Here is a 17,957-nt window from a genome sequence, read left to right on the forward strand (position 1 = left end):
GTAGGGGCAGCTAGGTGGTGCAGTGGATAGAGCACCGGTCCTGGAGTCAGGAGGACCTGAGTTCAAATTCAGCTTTAGACACTTAACATTTACTAGCTGTGTGACCCTGGGCAAGTCACTTAACCCCAATTGCCTCACCAAAAAAAAAAAAAAAAAAAGATCATGTGTATGTAAGAAGCCTCTAAAAACAAAACCAATATCATTAGAATGGAACACGTGACTAGCATATTTTTTCACTGTCTACTGATAGCTTCTGCCAGTGGGTTACAATATGCAACTATCACTATAAAGCAATAATAATATTATTTCTCAGAGTACCTTAATAATTAATCATTAAAATAAATTAGCTACATATTTGCCAAGTAGACCAATCCTATACCAATTATTTAAAAAATTAAAATGCTTTCAACACATATTTAGTACAAAGCAGATCCATCTCTTGGCACTGTTCTACAGAACAACAAATTGGTAATTGTGATGCATTTGCAAATGTAAATTAATAAATAGTGAGTCCTAACAGAGTTACTTTTGTAATTCAATATAAAATCTCAGATGTACTATTTAGATTAATATTAACATAGGTTGCAAGTCTTTAATGGAAAGTTAATCTGATTTTTTTCTGAGGATGCTATCCAGCTTCAATGTGAGACCTAGATGCTTATAAGAATGAAACACTCTTATTAATAAAATATTTTTTACATTTTCATTATCTTACCTCAGAAATAAAAGCACCTATGTGTTTCACATGGTTTAGCAGAGGGGTGTCAGTTACAAATGTACATTTGTCTTTGGACTTTTTATACTCTCCTCTATAATGGATCTAAAAAAAAAAAAGAAATAAAGAAACCAATATAAGTTTGACCTTAAAGGGAAAAAACAACATTTTATGATGTATTTTTCAACAGCACTGGTAGGAAACGTTTTTTTTTAAATTTCCCAAAATGGACCCTCCCTGCCATATGCATAAGCATGGATAGAATTCCTATGATCAAGAGCTAGAAAAATAAAAACACCTGAGAAATCAAGTGAAAACTCTTCATTTTACAGGTGAGAAAACCAACTAGTATGCCACACATACCACACTCTCCTGGTCAAATATATAACAATCCTTACAGCAAACAATTAAAAAGGACAGGAATGCCTAGGAACTACAAGTCATTCTGAAAAGCAATGAGAAAACTCTGTTTTTATTTATTTTTATATTATATATATATATATATATATATATGTGTGTGTGTGTATACATATATGTGTGTACATACATATGTATATATGTATGTGTGTGTGTATAAACAAGAGGGAGAGGGAAGGAGGGAGGGAGAGAGAGATCGACAGGGACAGAGAGAGAGAAACAGAGACAAAGAAAGAGAAATGCATTTCATAATTAAATATTTATTAAGCACCCAGTATTTGCTTAGGCACAAGGGAGCAGAACAGAGATAAACTGGTTTTGTGATTACAATGGTATAGTAAACTCTCCAAGAGAAAATCCCTATGGATGGAGGTCAGAAGCTTCTCTACTACTTCTCAGAGAGCTTCCTCAAGCACTGATTAGTTAAGTGACTTACCCAGAGTCACACAATCGATATGTGTAAGAGGAAGGCCCTGAACCCAGATTCCCCTGGATCCAAGCCTAGCTCCCTATTCACTATACCATGCTTGCTTCTCATTCACATGGCATTAGAAAGATTTCAAATGGCATAATCTTCCAGAAACTTACAATCTAGCAGGGGTAAATGAGAAATGTTCAAAAAACGTGTAAGTTAAGCTATAATTAAATGAATAGGATCAAATGAAATGCTATAAAATATCTCTGATGGGATTATTTCTAGTTAGGGGACAGGGGAGACCAGGGAAGGCTTCTTGGAAGAAGTGGGATCGAAGGTGATCCTTGATGACACATAAAGACAATACCTAAGTTCTAGAGAAGGGGAAACAATGGTCACAGAAGAGATGAAAATAATCAGGTTACATAAAATAGTTTAGTGTAGATAGAATAGTCCAGTATACACAAAGGAACTAGTGTAAAACAATACTAGAAAGGTAGACAGGAATCAGATTTTGGCAAGCTTTGAATGACAAAGGAGTTTATATTATATCTGATCATGAAGAAGCAGTAAGTTTTAGAGTAGGATAATGATGTGACATATACATTAGGAAAGCCATTTGGACTGCCAAATGAAGGAACGATTGTACTTAGATAACAAGAAGCCTGTTTTCTCTAAGGAGCAGCATAATAAGGGATAATATAACCCAGTTTTATGCAACATCAAACCAAATATAACAAGACTGGTGCTAAGGAATAAAATTGTTAGCTGATTCATAGAATAATCACATTAAAGAGGCCTTTTGTCTCATGCAGCAGTATTTCGGGGACATGATTTAACCCATAGTGTAATAGCCAAATCTGAGCAACAGGCAAATCATGTCATCAAGCATCTCAACTATGCAATGATTCCTCGAGATAAGCAAGTTAAGTTGGCATCCGGGACTATCTTTTGTTGTTTGAAATAAAAAGCATTAGCACTTAAGTATTTGGCAAACATATTTTTCCCTTTCTCCTCAATTATTAGATGTAATCTGTGATTTCTGGAAACCATTAAACCCAACCACCAGTAATTAAGGCAATGATGATGATATAATAAAAAATATTGCTTTGTCATATTAAAAAAGAAAGAAGAATCAAATATCCCCGTCATGTAACTGACAGCAAAATGACCTACGATAATGATTAGGCAAATGTTTGACTCATTATTTTTAATCTTCTGCCACCACCTTTTTCTCATCACTTTCACATTCTTCACTGTAGTGTTGTATGTACTTATGCAGTGTAGACCTCCTGATAAGCACTGATATAAGCAACTTGTTCAGGACATGAGTTCTGGAAAAAGGGTTAAAAATTTAACTTCTCTCTATTGAACTGAAATATAAATTACAGGGTTCTTGCACACCCTCGTGGGCCCCGTCTCTCCTCTTTCTTCTCCCTTCTTGTCCCCTATCATCATCATGTTTTAAAAGTGGCTTATTTAAAACAATATTGCTGTTATTATATACAGTGTTCTCTTGGTTCTGCTCAATTCACTCTTTATTATTTTGTGCGAGTCTAGCCATGATTTTCTTCAATCAATAGGCTCATCATTTCTTATTGCACAGTAGTATTTGATCATTATTATATACCACAAAATATTCAGCCATTCCCCAAGAGATGGGCAGTCCCACAATTTCTAGTCATTTTGACTATTATAAATACCCAATTTAACTACAAAATACCTATGAAAGAAGATGCTATCTGCATTCAGAGAAATAACGGATAAATAAAAGTGTATATAGGATGATTTTTAAATACATATATATATATATATATTTGTTTCTTATGGTAGTCAGTCTCAGGTGAGGGGGAAGGGAAGAAAAAAAGAGGAAAAATTAGTTACATGATAACTTTATAATATATTTAAAAGGCATAGGAAGTTGTACATAATAGATTTATAGTTTCACATGCAATCATCTTTTTTGTTGTACTGTTATGGAAATGCTTGTTTTATTTCCTAAATTAAAAAGAAAACGAAGGGGGGAAATCAGCTTATAAAAAGTATTTCTGATTTTATGGTTCCTGCAAAATTTTTCATTAAGATGACAAGGAAATAATCCCCACTTTTCACATGGGTAAATATTAGTTAGTATTATTTTTTGTGCCAGAACTAATGGAATTTCCTTAGCTCTAAGTTGAGACTTTTATTTCCAAGGCAACATAATGAAAACCTATACTTTAATAAGGAGAGCATTTCATTTCTACAGACACAACTTCTTAGTAGTAGTAGTAGTAGTAGTAGCAGCAGCAGCAGCAGCACCAGCAGCACCCAGCAGTAGCAGCAGTAAGTAGATAGCATGAATCCAAAACCATTTCAAGCATTCTTTCTTCCCTCTCAAAAGAAAAGGAGATGGGCATTGGTATGTGGGGTGTAGTGATGTTTCAACTTTTTTTTAACCTAGACCTATGATATCAGTACAAAGGATAACTGGTCATTTTAGTCAACAAGATATTTGATTAAGTTTTAAAAAATGAGTCGACTAGTTATTTACTGAACTAACGGAATCAATGTTTTCCCCAAAAAAGGGCATTATATAATTCACTACCAGCTTTAAAAAAAGCTATCATTCAGAGAAAAAAATTAAAAATATAAAACAGATAACAGGAAAATCCAAACCCGAAACTTAAATTAAGTATGTAAAGAAAAGGAGAAGTATCTACCTTATAAAGAATCCTAAAGGCAACAAGAAAAAGATTTTTAAATACATCCAAAGGAAGAAGCCAAATGAATGGTCAAACGGACCATTTGACACGGTCATTCAAAATAGTCAACCACAGATGAACATAAAATAATGCTAGAACTGAATGAATTGTGTGTTCCAATCTTTATGGAAGAAGTGCTTGGGAAATTTTCGTTGCCTTTTTTAAAAGTTTTGGTAAACAATGAAGAAATAATAAATGTATAAATAGCAGGAGATATTTGGGATGTCCTAGGCCTTATTTCTAAACTATATGTAAACAAATTACTTGGGCTCAATGGAATAAGTTAGTGGATCTATCATTTCATTAGTATAGATACCCAATGCAACAATACATATTCCTAGTCCTTTATATGTCCTCCTGTCCTATATACGACACATCAGAGGATTTTGAAGAGAAGTGAAGTTGGAAGGGTTAGTTCACAGCTGCAAGTTTTCTCTGCCCATGCACTCTCATCCATAAAAAGGCTTCTAAAATGTCTGCTGAAAACTCTGGCATAATGAGAATATCAGATAAGCTGGTGAAATTCTATAATAAAGAATAGAATCACTGGACATCTCGAGAACATTAAATATGCTCTACTGGGGCAAAGACAAAATTATATCCATAAGGTTAAAATCGTGCATGAGCTATCTTTTGCATCTGCTTGAGGAAAATAAGAATCAAGGGAGCACAATGTATTAAATGAATTCTTTACTTTCAAAAAAGTAAAGCTGACTGAATTCCATATTAATTTTTTTTAATTGAGCCACCTCATGATATTAGAAACTGATAAATATAATAGACACATTGAGAAGGAGCATTTTAACTAATGGAACCCCACATGATTCAGAGACTCTGTGCTGAAAGGGACATTAAAAACCATCAAATCCAAAGCGATTTATCCTTTTAAAAAGAAAAGTACTGAGCACTAAGTTTGGATAAGACACTGGTAGGGATGATAGAGGCTATAGGAATTACTAAGATATAAGCCTAGCACGGTGCAGTAGAAATGTGTTAAAGTTGGGACCAGAAGATCTAAAATCAAAGCCCAGCTATCTTGTTCGGTTGTTTTTCAGTTGTTTCTTTCTCTTTGAGACCCCATTTAGGGTTTTCCTGGCAAAGATACTAGAGTGCTTTGCCATTTCCTTCTCCAGCTTATTTTACAGAGGGAGAAAGTGAGGCAAACAGCATTAAGTGACTTGCCCTGAGTCACACAGCTAGTAGGTGTCTGAGCCTGGATTTGAATTCACTAAGGTGAGTCTTCCTGCCTTGAAGCACCACCTAGATGCCCTGTAAAATGACTGGATGACCTCTAAGGTCCCTTTCAATTTTATAGTTACAATCCTATGGTCTTTGTTCACAAAAAAAAAACATACCATCGATTAGAGGAGAAAAGATATAGACAAATTATTATAGTATAGGACAGAATGTGATGAATTGCATAGGAGAAGGGCAAGCAAAGAGCTTTGGGAGCCCTAAATTGGTTCTAGCACCAGCCTTTAGTACCAATTTTATTAATGATATGTAAGGAGGAACACATAGTGAAATTATCAAGTTAGCAACTACCACTGAAGTCTTCCAGGTTCTGAAGTGCCAACCTGACAGAGACAAACTACAAGATGATCTTGCTAAGACGTGTGAGCAGAAAATAAAAGTGAGCTTCCGCAATGGTAATTGTAAAATAATGCAAAGCTTACTTAAATGATGGATTTTTGAGCTGTTACAATTCAGGGAAGGGACTGGAGAGTCACTGTCAATAATAACCTGAAGATATTAACCAGATTTTGCTTCTTCAGTCAAAAAGCCAAATAAAATGGTAGTCATCATTAGAAATGTTATTACCAAAAAAAAAAATATCATACTTTTGCACAATGTATAGTGCAACCACACCTGGGATAGTGTGTACAATTACACTTAGTGTCTACACTTAACCTCTGAGGCTGTCATCAAGAAAGACTCCCATGCTCTATTATATGGTAGTCTTTTGGCACCATTTCCACACACTGGGTAGCCTAGACCATAAGTCTCACTAAGAGCGATTATTTTTATGTTTTTCTGGTCATTTTGGTAAAATGCTGGTGTCGCTTCAGATGTGAATAAGACACAGCCATTTCCTCAAACAGATTACAATCTAGTGGTGGGCATAAGTAACCAGACTACTATATCACAAAGTAGATTGGATAGCTACAGGAAAGGTCACTTAAGGTCTTCTACAAAGGAGTAGCATCAAGAATTGTCAACAGAAATTTACACCATCTGAACTAGGAATATTACTCTGTCAACTAGAACATCATTATCATCATCCTAAAAAACAACAACTAACGTTTAACCAGGCTCTGTGCTAAACACTATAAAAATAGTGTTTCGTTTGATAAGGTATAAAATAAAGGAGGAGGGACACAAAAGTAGGGAGATAATTGGCTTAAAATCAATGATTAAACTATGAAGGTTTAAGGAACAAAACACATCCCAGTCACAATATAGTTTGCTACAGGGTTTCTGAGTTGGAAATTTTAATAATATTTCTGTATATAAGAAATGTAATGTGAAAAAAGCACCAAATTTCAAGGCTTTGGGTAGTAGAGAGAATCTGATATAAATAGGAATTCAGAACACCCATCTACACTGACCGTTATTCTCTGGATCTCCCTGAATACCAGAAAGCATACATATAATCTCCTTGTATTAAAAGAGTTGTTCCTAAAGTAATTTATAATATTTTACTTTTGGAGAAGAAACAAAAAAGATATAGAATTCCCTGGTCCTTTTCATCATTTTAAAAACAAAAGGAAAAACAAGCAAAAGAAAAAAAATGCAACCCTGCACAAATCGAACAAATGAAAACAATGGGATGTCATCTCTTTCCTGTTCTAAAGGAAGGAACATCCACCTAACTACTTGATATGTGCCCTCTTCCCTCTCTTCTAGAAACAATGCTCTCTAGTATTGTGTAAACAAGAGTCAGCAGCCTCTTCTCTGTGCTTCTGGATTTTCAGTTGACATATTTTTTGTAGCAATTCCAGTGAAACAAAAGAATGAAAATGTTACAGGATAAGGCAAATTAATTTTCTGGGCCACCAACTAACACTGAACAAAACTTCTGGACAATATGCTTCCCCTCTGAGTCTGGCTCTGGAGTTTTATCACTTAGCTGAAACTCCTCCCAAAAGAAATAATGTAGTACTGATGAAACAAATCCTATTCCTTAAAAAGAAATATACCATACAGTTCAATGTGCATTATTTCATCCAGAATTGTAGAATGACATGGGAAAAGAGAACCATACTAGGTAGGAATGAGCAAACTCAGGCTCTGGTCTTAAATCAGCCACCAACTAGGAACATGACTTCAAATAGGTCACTCACTATCCCTCCTCCCGCCTCAGTTTCTCATCTGTAAAAATGGTAAAGTTAATTGAATTATCTCAGATGTCATCATCATTGCAAGCTCTGAAATTTTTCAATGGCATAATGTCATGCATGCTATATATTCAATTAAATATTTAATTTACTCACCTCACTAATTAGCTCAGTACATTTTCTAGCCAATTCCATGTTTCGGTCTTCAATGACAGGCTTAAGAAATACCTGTGCCCCTCCCAAAAAAAGAGAGAGAGAGAAAAAAGGGAAAATAAATCCAAGATCACTCAATTTTTAAAATGAAAAATAGCTCTTCAATGAAGGACTTTTGGAAACAAATGAGGTTGAACCCACCTTTTCTTCTTCATCTTCTACATCTTCTCCCCCAGATTTCTCTCCTTCACTTTCATCTTTGCAGTCTTCAAAGATGGGCACTCTCATGTTTGTTGTTTCTGAAAAATTCCTTGAAGATTTTAAAATCTACCAGTGTAACCGTTGTGACATAGGGCAGCTTCCTGGACATCTCAGCGACTCCTATCCTGCACTGAGTTTAACCTTTCCAAGGCCTCTTCCTTATTTAGCTTACACTTGACATCCTTTATCTCAAGTGGCCATGAGGGAACAGAAAGGCATCATGGACGATTTGCCAGCTACAATCCTCAGGAGCAGTAATAATTTTTAACTGATAAAATTCAATGGTCTGATCTTTTATAGTCAACTTTCTAACTAATTTGTTAAGAAATTCAAAAGAACAGATTAAGTTATAGCTCTCTAATTCATTCCTTGGAGACAAAGAGACCATTCATAAAACTAACAGGTTGAAAGGGTCAGAGGGACTTAAAAGATTAAGAGAAAACTGGCCAGTTATAACACTTAAGATATTGCAGGCCTAAAGCCTGTTATCTTGAAGCTTCTGCGACCTTATCTAAATCAGGCTTTCCCTTAAATGTCAGGCATACTTCTACTTTGGTGCAGGCTGGAATGGAAGGGGGTGTCGAAAGAGTTGAGAAAATTTTCACTCCTTTCACTAAATTGAATTTAAGAGGGAAGAATATCTCCTTGGGAATTTTAGTTAATAGCCACAGTCTAGAGATCATTTTCTAAAAGGGCCCAGTTTTTGAAACTGCATAAAGCCCTGTAAAGTTGGCTTATGTTTTTGTAAAGGACATTTGTTTCTATTGGTAAGGTAATTTATTTTTCTAAAACCATTCTTATTCTCAAGATAAAGATTCATGTGGAATACTTTTTTTGAAAGAAAAAGCTATCTGATTTGTCTGTCATAACCCAAGGTCATTTTTGGGAGAAGCCCAAGCTGGTCATGCTTCTTTCCCAGCTGGGCTTCTGAGACTACTAATTTTGTTTGTTTTGGTTTTTTTCAGGGCAATGGGGGTTAAGTGACTTGCCCAGGGTCACACAGCTAGTAAGTGTCAAGTGTCTGAGGTCGGATTTGAACTCAGGTCCTCCCGAATCCAGGGCCAGTGCTTTATCCACTATGCCACCTAGCTGCCCCCTGAGATTACTAATTTTGCCACCATTCCCTCTCAAGGGTAACCCTGCCCCATCCCCCACAATCTTTCTTTAAGGTACCCCTTTATATGCTGCCTTCCCCAATTAGAATATAAGCTCTTTGAGGTCACAAACTATCTTTTTGCTCATATCTGTATCCCTGACACTCAGCCCAGTACCTAGAATTAAGCACTTGAATGATTATTGCCTTGCATTGCTTGTTGTCTTTACATATTTACATGTTGTCAACCTTGTTAGACCATCAGTGATAAAATCAAAGCAATGTATAGCTAGAGGAGTACTTGGCATTGTTTTATAGTAGTCCCATTTTACAGATGAAGAAGCAGTGCATGGAGGTTAAATTGTTTAATGGCTAAGCCAGAACTGGAATTTATTGCTTTTTCTACTATACACTGTGGTTTCACTTTGGGGAAGGGAGGAAAGGAAGGAAGGAGAGAGGAAGGGAGGGAAGGAAGGAGAGGAAGAAGAGAAGGAAATTAAATCTTGTTTATATAAAAATTCCAAGTGCCTCATTCTTTCTTCAATCACTGACACCAGAAAAGGAAAATTGAGGGTCAAATACAAAACACAACTTAATTTAAGATTGTCTTAAAATAAATAATATTCAGTTTGTCTGCTCCTAAAAATAAGAGAATATGGGAGGACTGAGAGGCAAATTGGCATAGTCAGTGGAATACTAGACTTGGGGTTAGAGAAGACCTGAATTCCAATCCAGCCTTTGGCCCTTATTGGGTGCATGATGCTGTGCAAGTCACTTACACTCTGGAAGTTTAATCTCTTTCTCTGTAAAATGGCAGTGGTGCATATTATCTGCTTCACAGAGGTGCTATGAGGTTCAAACAATAAACCACTTTGAAAATTTTAAAAAGCTCTATATGGAAAAAAAAAAGCTCTGGATGCCAGTTTTTACTATAAAATATACTGAAATGAATACGAAAGAAAAATTCCACAACACTTTAGTTCCTTATTATGTTGTGTTTTGAGATGAGATCCCAGTGTATTGCAGGAAGGAAGGGAATGAAAAGAGGCATTGAAGGAAAGGCAAAATTAATAGAAGGTAGAAAGCTAAGGGAAAGATCAAGCCAGGAAAAAAAGAAGAGAAACAAAATACCATAGGTGACGTGACTAGTTAATATTTGAGTATACTATTAATACTAGTTAATTGGTTAAAACTTCAATGTTTTCGAATGACATAAAGTGATTCACAATAATAGAAGTTATTCTCAGCAATACAGCCCTGAGAGTCAGATCTGATTCCCTGATCCCTAGGGGCATAAGATAGAAGAGACCCTGTCCTTCCTTGATTCACAGCAATATTTCAAAAGGTGAGATGAGCGAGAAGATATCATAGAGATTGATAATAAATAGGATGACAGAAACCATGGCAGTAGGAAAGCATGGGGCATTAAGTGGTTCAGTTTGGCAAAAGACTAGACTATGTGGAAGGGAAAAAAGTCAGGTAAGACTGAAAAATGCAAGATGGAGTCAGATTCCAAAGTGCTTTAAATTTCAGGTTAGATTTTTATTTGAGAGGCAAAGTTTATGAGGACAAGGAGACATTTCAAGATTTCAAATACAGGAGTAAAATAATCAGAACTGAGTATTAGGATAATTTTTCTAAAAAACAGAACACAAGTTGGGATGAAATGAGAGAATACAGGTGGAAATATAATATTATTGGAATAAACCAGGCAAAAAGTTGTGTGAACCCCTGCCAATGGCTGATGCTGAAGGAAGAAAAACAGGTTTGAATTTAGGGGACTTGAATACAAATCCTATTTCTCCTACTTTACTGTCTTATATGAATTTGTACACATTCCTTCAGTAAGTCTCAATTTCCTTACCTGTAAGATGAAGGAGATGGGCAAAATCATTTCTAACATCTAAAACTATGATTCCTGCGCCAACTATGAAAACTGGAGAATTCCAAAGAATAACAGTTAAAGTTTAGTAGTTACAGAGATTTATGTACTTTTGCCTAATACAGTACCAGAAAAGGATTTTATTTCACAGAACGATCCCTGATCTTACCATCAAGAAGACGCCAAGTACCACACTGGTGAAGAGGGCACTGAACTTGAAGCCTTAAAACCTGGTTTCTAGCTCCACTTTCTCTCTCAGAAATAATGCCTTTCACTTATAAAATAATTTACAAAGGGCATTCACATACTTTCTTTAATTTGATCCTTTCAATAAGCCTGTGGAGTAGGTAATGAACAGGAGGTATTACTACTCCAGATTTACTGATAAGTATAAATGAGAAATCAGAGAAGTTGAGGGAGTCATCAAAGAGGAGTCTTCACTATTTCCCTCAAAGCTCCTGACTGATTTACTATTCCAGAGTTTGTCTTTATGCAACTCTTCAAGGTTATAAGACACTTGGCACAAATTAGTCACTTGATCCAATGACCCCACAGGTGATGTAGATATGATTAATTGCATTTTATAGATGAGGAATCTAAAACTCAGAAAAGCTGTAACTTGTCCTGAGTTGCACGTTTAACTTGGAGAACCATGTTTCACAACCATATCTTTTGAATCAGAGTCCAATGTTCTTTCTTTTTTTTTTAAATACTATTTTTTATTTATTTATTTTTTTATTTTTTTATTTTTTTAGTGAGGCAGTTGGGGTTAAGTGACTTGCCCAGGGTCACACAGCTAGTAAGTGTTAAGTGTCTGAGGCCGGATTTGAACTCAGGTACTCCTGACTCCAGGGCCGGTGCTCTATCCACTGCGCCACCTAGCTGCCCCCCAATGTTCTTTCACACTACAATCCTACCCTTCCTGCTATAGATGAGTAATAGCTGTGTAAAGAAGGAAGAGAAGAAAAAATTCTGTTATCTCTTCTCCTCCAAATGACCGCAGTTTAGGCAAAGAACCTCTCCCAAATTCTGAGAAGTGTAATTTAGAAAATTCAGCATTTTATGATACTGTACCATTTTCATCCAATGTGTAGAAAAGAATTCTATTCTACATACTACATGATCTCCTGCATATAAGGAAGACCATTTTGTGATCTTTCTCATCTTTGACATAATGAATTAATTTGAACAGGAGGCCTATAAAAAAACACAAGAATGGGGCAACTAGATGGCGCAGTGGATAGAGCACCGGCCCTGGAGTCAGGAGTACCTGAGTTCAAAGACGGCCTCAGACACTTGACACTTACTAGCTGTGTGACCCTGGGCAAGTCACTTAACCCCAATTGCCTCACTAAGAAAAACAAACAAACAAACAAAAAAACCCACAAGAATCACAGCCTGGATATCCTCTTTCTTTTCAGGATATATTCCAGAAATAGTCTAAGATACAGACAGCACCTTTGAGGGTACTTGGTTTAACCATTTCATTCAGAGAGAAGGAAATTGAGAGAAAGGTAGTGTGACTAATACAGTGGCAGAACCACCATTAAAACTCAGATTTCCTAAACAAGTCTCACACTCTTTGTGTGACAGCCAGGTTGCCTTGTCTCAAAATATAATATCACAGGTTCTTGGAAACAAGGAGATCATCTTGGAGAAATTCACTGTCACCTGCTCACAAATAAAACCTGTTTACATGGAATTTGACAACTAAGAGCCACAGTTGCTTGTGATTTAAAGATAGCTACATCCTTCTTCTCTATAAAATTATACAATTATACAGTTTTCATCAATTTCCTTCTAAAAGGGAAAAAACCCATGATGTGGTTTGTCACCACACAGCTTTCTTGCCAAAACACCAAAGATCTGATTCAGGGAATAAGAAGAGAGTATGGATAATGATCTGATTTCAGAATTTTCTTTCATACTGGTTTTATTCCCCATTTAGAGAGATAGGGAGAGGGAGGGAGGGAGAGGAGGGAGAGAAAGAGAGAGAGAGAGAGAGAGAGAGAGAGAGAGAGAGAGAGAGAGAGAGAGAGAGAGAGAGAGAGCTGAATGTTATAATTTGATACACATTTTCTAAGTTGACATTTCCCCAGGAGAGGAATAACCTTGCTAGTTTTTTTCCAATCTATTTTACTTTTTGAGGCTTTTCGTTTATGTTGTGAGATATCTTTTTCTTTTTTCTTTTTTTAAATTAAATTTATTTTTTTTCCATTACATGTAAAGATAGTTCTCAACTTTTGTTTATACAAGCTTTGCAATTTCAGATTTTTCTCCCTCCCTCCCCTCCCTACCCCTTCCCCTAGACAGCAGGTAATCTGATATAGGTTATATATATACACATAATAACATTAATCCTATTTCTTCATTAGTCATGTTATAAGAGAAAAATCAGAGCAATGATGAAAAACCTCAAAATAGAAAAAACAACAGCACCAAAAACTGAAGAAATAGTATGGTTAATTCAGCATCTATACTCCACAGTTCTTTTTTTTTTCTTGGATTTGGAGATCCTCTTCTATCATGAATTCCCTGGAACTCTTCTGTACCATTGCATTGGTGAGAAGAATATGGTCCATCACAGTAGATCAACACTCAATGTTGATGATACTGTGTACAATGTTCTTCTGGTTCTGCTCATCTCACTCATCATCAGCTCATGTAAGACCCTCCAGGTTTCTCTGAACTCCTCCTGCTCATCATTTCTTACAGCACAATAGTATTCCATTGTATTCATATACCACAACTTGTCCAGCCATTCCCCAATTGATGGGCACCCCCTCATCTTCCAATTCCTTGCCACCACATAAAGAGCAGCTATAAATATTTTTGTACATGTGGGTCCCTTTCCCCTTTCCATGATTTCTTTGGGGAAAAGACCCAAAAGTGGTATTGCTGGGTCAAAGGGTATGGACAGCTTTATCACCCTTTGGGCATAATTCCAAATTGCTCTCCAGAATGGTTGGATCAGTTCATAGCTCCACCAACAATGCATTAGTGTTCCAATTTTCCCACAGCTTCTCCAACATTTATTATTTTCCTTTTTTGTCATTTTAGCCAATCTGATAGGTGTCAGGTGGTACCTCAGAGTTGTTTTAATTTGCATCTCTCTAATCAATAGTGATTTAGAGCATTTTTTTCACATGGGAATAGATAGCGTTGGTTTCTTCATCAGAAAACTGCCTGTTCATATCCTTTGACCATTTCTCAATTGGGGAAGAGATATCTTTTTCAAAAATTTATTTCAGTAATTTTATTCCTGAAGAAATGGGGATCTGCTAAGGACCTAAACACCAAGGTTTGATGGGAAGGACCTCAGTATCCAGCCCTCCCAGGTGAGCTTGGGCAAATTATTTTTGTAATCTTTGACATTTCTTAACACAAATCGTACTTAGTTTCCCCATTTTATAAAATGATGATATTTGTCTGTCATGTGAATTTTTTAAGAAATAATGAATAGAAAGCTTTTAAAAAAAACAATTAAAGCACCATTCCAATGTAAGACATCAACTCCCCAATAATAGACTTGCTAGTAACTGTACAAGTAGGTGCAGATGATGAAGAAATGGACGATATAATGTAATCAGTCTTCCACCCCACCCTCTTCCCAACAAGGCAAGAGAAGTTTCCAATTATTTTTACCTTAAAATCAGAAACATTTAGACACCAGTGATAAACAAGGCTCTAATCTTTTTTAGGTTTGCTGTTTATATGTGAGCATTTGTATTTCCATAGCAACTGCCCAGTCACATGGGTAATTCAAATCACCTGCCCAAAGAAACACAGCTGGACTACAATAATAAGTCATGGATTGCTTGTCTGTCTCCGGTGCTATTAGGATTATATAGGACAAGCATCTCCTGATTTTTGAACAATATTTACTACTCACTGTCCTTTTTCCCACCTTCCACATACATATATGTGCCTATATAAGTGTACAGTTAAATATGGGATAAAATATACTGTGATATATATCTATATATATTTGTGTATATACACACACTACATATATATGTATGTGTGTGTATGTGTATATATATATATATATATGTATATATATATATATATATATATATATATATTTCCCCCTCCAACATGATAAATAAGGAAGGACCTAGGAACCAAGTTCTGAGTTTGGTAACATTTGTATAGATAAAATAGGTTAATACAATGTGAAAGATTAAAATAGCTGCATTTTTTCTCGAAAAACACTGACTCTAAATTGCTAGCTTCAAACATGGCAAGCAGATGCAAATTAAGCCAGTTGTTTACCACCACCACCACCATCATCATCAACTCACATTTTTGGAGCACCATCTGGGGATTTGGAACTTTGTTAGGCACTCACTCAGTGTGTCATCTGAAAAGAATTCTCTCTCTCTCTCCCCATCCCCCCACTCCTCCCTCCTCCATCTTATATATTATACCTTATATCTTATCTCTCTTTCTCTGTGTCTCTCTCCCTCCCATCTCCATCTCTGCTGTCTCCCTTCTCCCTCCCTTCTCTCTTCTCTCCCTGTCTCTCTCCTCCCTCTCCCCTTTCTTTTTCCCATTTTCCCCCTCTCTCCTTCCCTCTTTTCCTCCTCTCTGTCTCTGCTCTGGCTCCTCTTTGTCTTCTGCCTCTGTCTGTCTATCTCTCTTTTGCTCTCTTCTTCCTCCTCCTCCTCCTTCTCCAAGGGATCATCATTTTCAATGGCATAAGAGCTGCTTATTTTACCTTCACCTCACATATTCGCCTATATTCGGACATTTGTCTGAAAGAGGACTTTGCTAGGCAACGATTCTTTTAAATGGTTTCTTGGGAAGAGAAATGTAAAAATCATAGTTCAAAATGTCTTCTTTTGAAAATGAACCTTAGTTAATAGCTGTCTAATTTACTTCTGAAAGCTGCATTCATCAAGCCTATGTCCTCCTGGGCCTTTTATCAGCACTTTGATAGCAATAAACCAAGCTGAACAGAGTGAAAGTAGCTTGAACAATAACAGGTATAATTAGTATTTATACAGTTCTTTAAGGATTTACATAAAGCATTACTAATGATGGCTAACGTTGATCAAACAATTTAAAGTTTTCAAATCACTTTAGATATGTTACTTCATTTGATACAACAATCCTGGGAGGGAGGTACTATTATGATCCTCATTTTACGAATGAGGAAACTGATGCTGAGAAAAGTTTAGTGACTTGCCTAGAATCACACAGTTAATAAGTGTCTGAGGCTAGATTTGAACTCAGGTCTTCCTGACCCCACATCCATTGCTCTCTCTGCTGCACTCTGTAGCCAGCCCCAGTTAATATCTGATATTATCTTTGTTACTAAAGCAAAATTGCAAATGGTGTTTTCCATTTTTTAAACGAGCTTATTAAAGCTTTTACTGCACTAAAATGTTTGGGATACTATGTATGTGTCCGTGTGTGTGTGTGTGTGTGTGTGTGTGTGTGTGTGTGTGTGTGTGTGTATCTTCTCCCACAAAATTGACAAATAAGCATATTCTCTGGCATAAATTTGTGGAAAATGTTTTTTCATCAATAGTCTGATTACTGACATAGTAGATGGAACATTGGACTTGTAGTCAAGAAGACTTGAGTTTGAATTCACCCTCAGATGTTCACTAGCTGTGTGACTCAGTAAATTTCTTAAACTCTCAGCTTCACTTTCCTCATTTGTAACATGAAGATAATAATAACAATAATAAAGTAGTTGTGAAGATCAAAAGAAATATGTAAGGTATTTTACAGTCTTTAAAATGCTTTACAAATGTAAACTATTATTATTACTATAAGTACTTAAGTTCTAAAACAAAAGAATAGACAATAAAAAATAGATTTTATGCGATGATTCTGAACAGAATTTTTAAAGTGCATCCTATTTTGCATAGGAAAACCAAGAGTATGTTCTCCTCTATCCACCAATTTCTTTTCTTTTTTTCTTTCCTTTATTTTAAAAAAATGTTTATTTTCCTTACAATTGCAAATTCTCCCTCTCTTCTCCCCCTCTTCAAACCATAAAAATGATCAGACACAAGATACCCACTAATCATATTTAGTCCTACAAAACATCTCTGCACTGACCATGTTCTGAAGGGAAAAAAAAGCAAGAAAAATTTTAAAAATGAAAAAAATGCTTCAATTGGCATTCTGAGTTCATCTGTGCTCTGTGTGGAGGTGGATAGCATTTGGAGTTCTGCTCTTTACCCATTAATTTCAATGAATGACGAGAAATGAAGAGGTCATTGTTTTATGTCTAAACTGCCACATTATTATTCCTAGTCAGAAGAGACAATTTTGGTTTGTTAATTTTCCAACTATTTGCAATGTTAGTTATACGTTAATAAATTAAGGCTTATACCACAATCATTCTATCTAACTTACTCTTCACTGGAAGCCCCAAAATGAGTGGCTAAGATAAAGGCAATAACTAAAACAAGCGATGAGAGAATAAAACAAATTTATCATCAAAAGTACCTTTGAGAATTAGAATCATAAAATTGTTAAATTGCACAGTTAGTATTCTTTTTAATTATTCTTCCTTCCCTTAAATATTCCTTTGAAAAAATACAAAATAAAATGGGTAAAGTCTAGCTCCTTCACTAGTGATATGTAATTATTACAGAAATTAGCTTTTGGTTTTCAGTTTGTTGCATTATATGTGTGTGCTTTATAGACTTGACATGTTTTCTGTTTTACATGTAACATATGTTTTATGTGTAGTACATATGCACATACATTATATGCAATATGTACATATATGCTATATATGTAGCTAATTCACCACAGCTGCCAGTTTCTTTTCACAAAGCACACAAAGCCTCAATAAATGCAGAGTCTTAATTACTTCTCACATCTGGAAAGACTTGACTATGAGAGTGGATTTATTGAAGAAACTCATCATTTGGCTGTCAACACCATCTCAAGAGTCAGAAAAAGAGCAGGCTT

At 35.7% G+C, this 17,957-nt stretch overlaps 1 protein-coding gene across 7 annotated transcripts in view; it reads right to left on the reverse strand.

The window, feature by feature from the left end:
- The window catches only part of NEBL (nebulette), a 506,719-nt gene that overhangs the window by 137,914 nt on the left and 350,848 nt on the right, over nt 1–17,957 (reverse strand). For 2 of the 7 annotated variants that reach the window (XM_043966342.1, XM_043966337.1), the window contains exons 6-8: nt 7,984–8,081; nt 7,786–7,857; nt 716–820 (exon numbers count right to left, since the gene is read on the reverse strand). The exons of the other annotated variants lie outside the window; for them this stretch is intronic. In XM_043966342.1, coding sequence (XP_043822277.1) covers nt 716–820; nt 7,786–7,857; nt 7,984–8,070 — 264 coding nt within the window. In that variant the 5' untranslated portion in view covers nt 8,071–8,081. The remainder of the gene's footprint in view (nt 1–715; nt 821–7,785; nt 7,858–7,983; nt 8,082–17,957) is intronic. 7 annotated transcript variants of the gene reach the window in all.

The sequence above is a fragment of the Dromiciops gliroides genome, chromosome 5 (assembly GCF_019393635.1).
Source record: "Dromiciops gliroides isolate mDroGli1 chromosome 5, mDroGli1.pri, whole genome shotgun sequence".
Taxonomy (NCBI): Eukaryota; Metazoa; Chordata; class Mammalia; order Microbiotheria; family Microbiotheriidae; genus Dromiciops; species Dromiciops gliroides.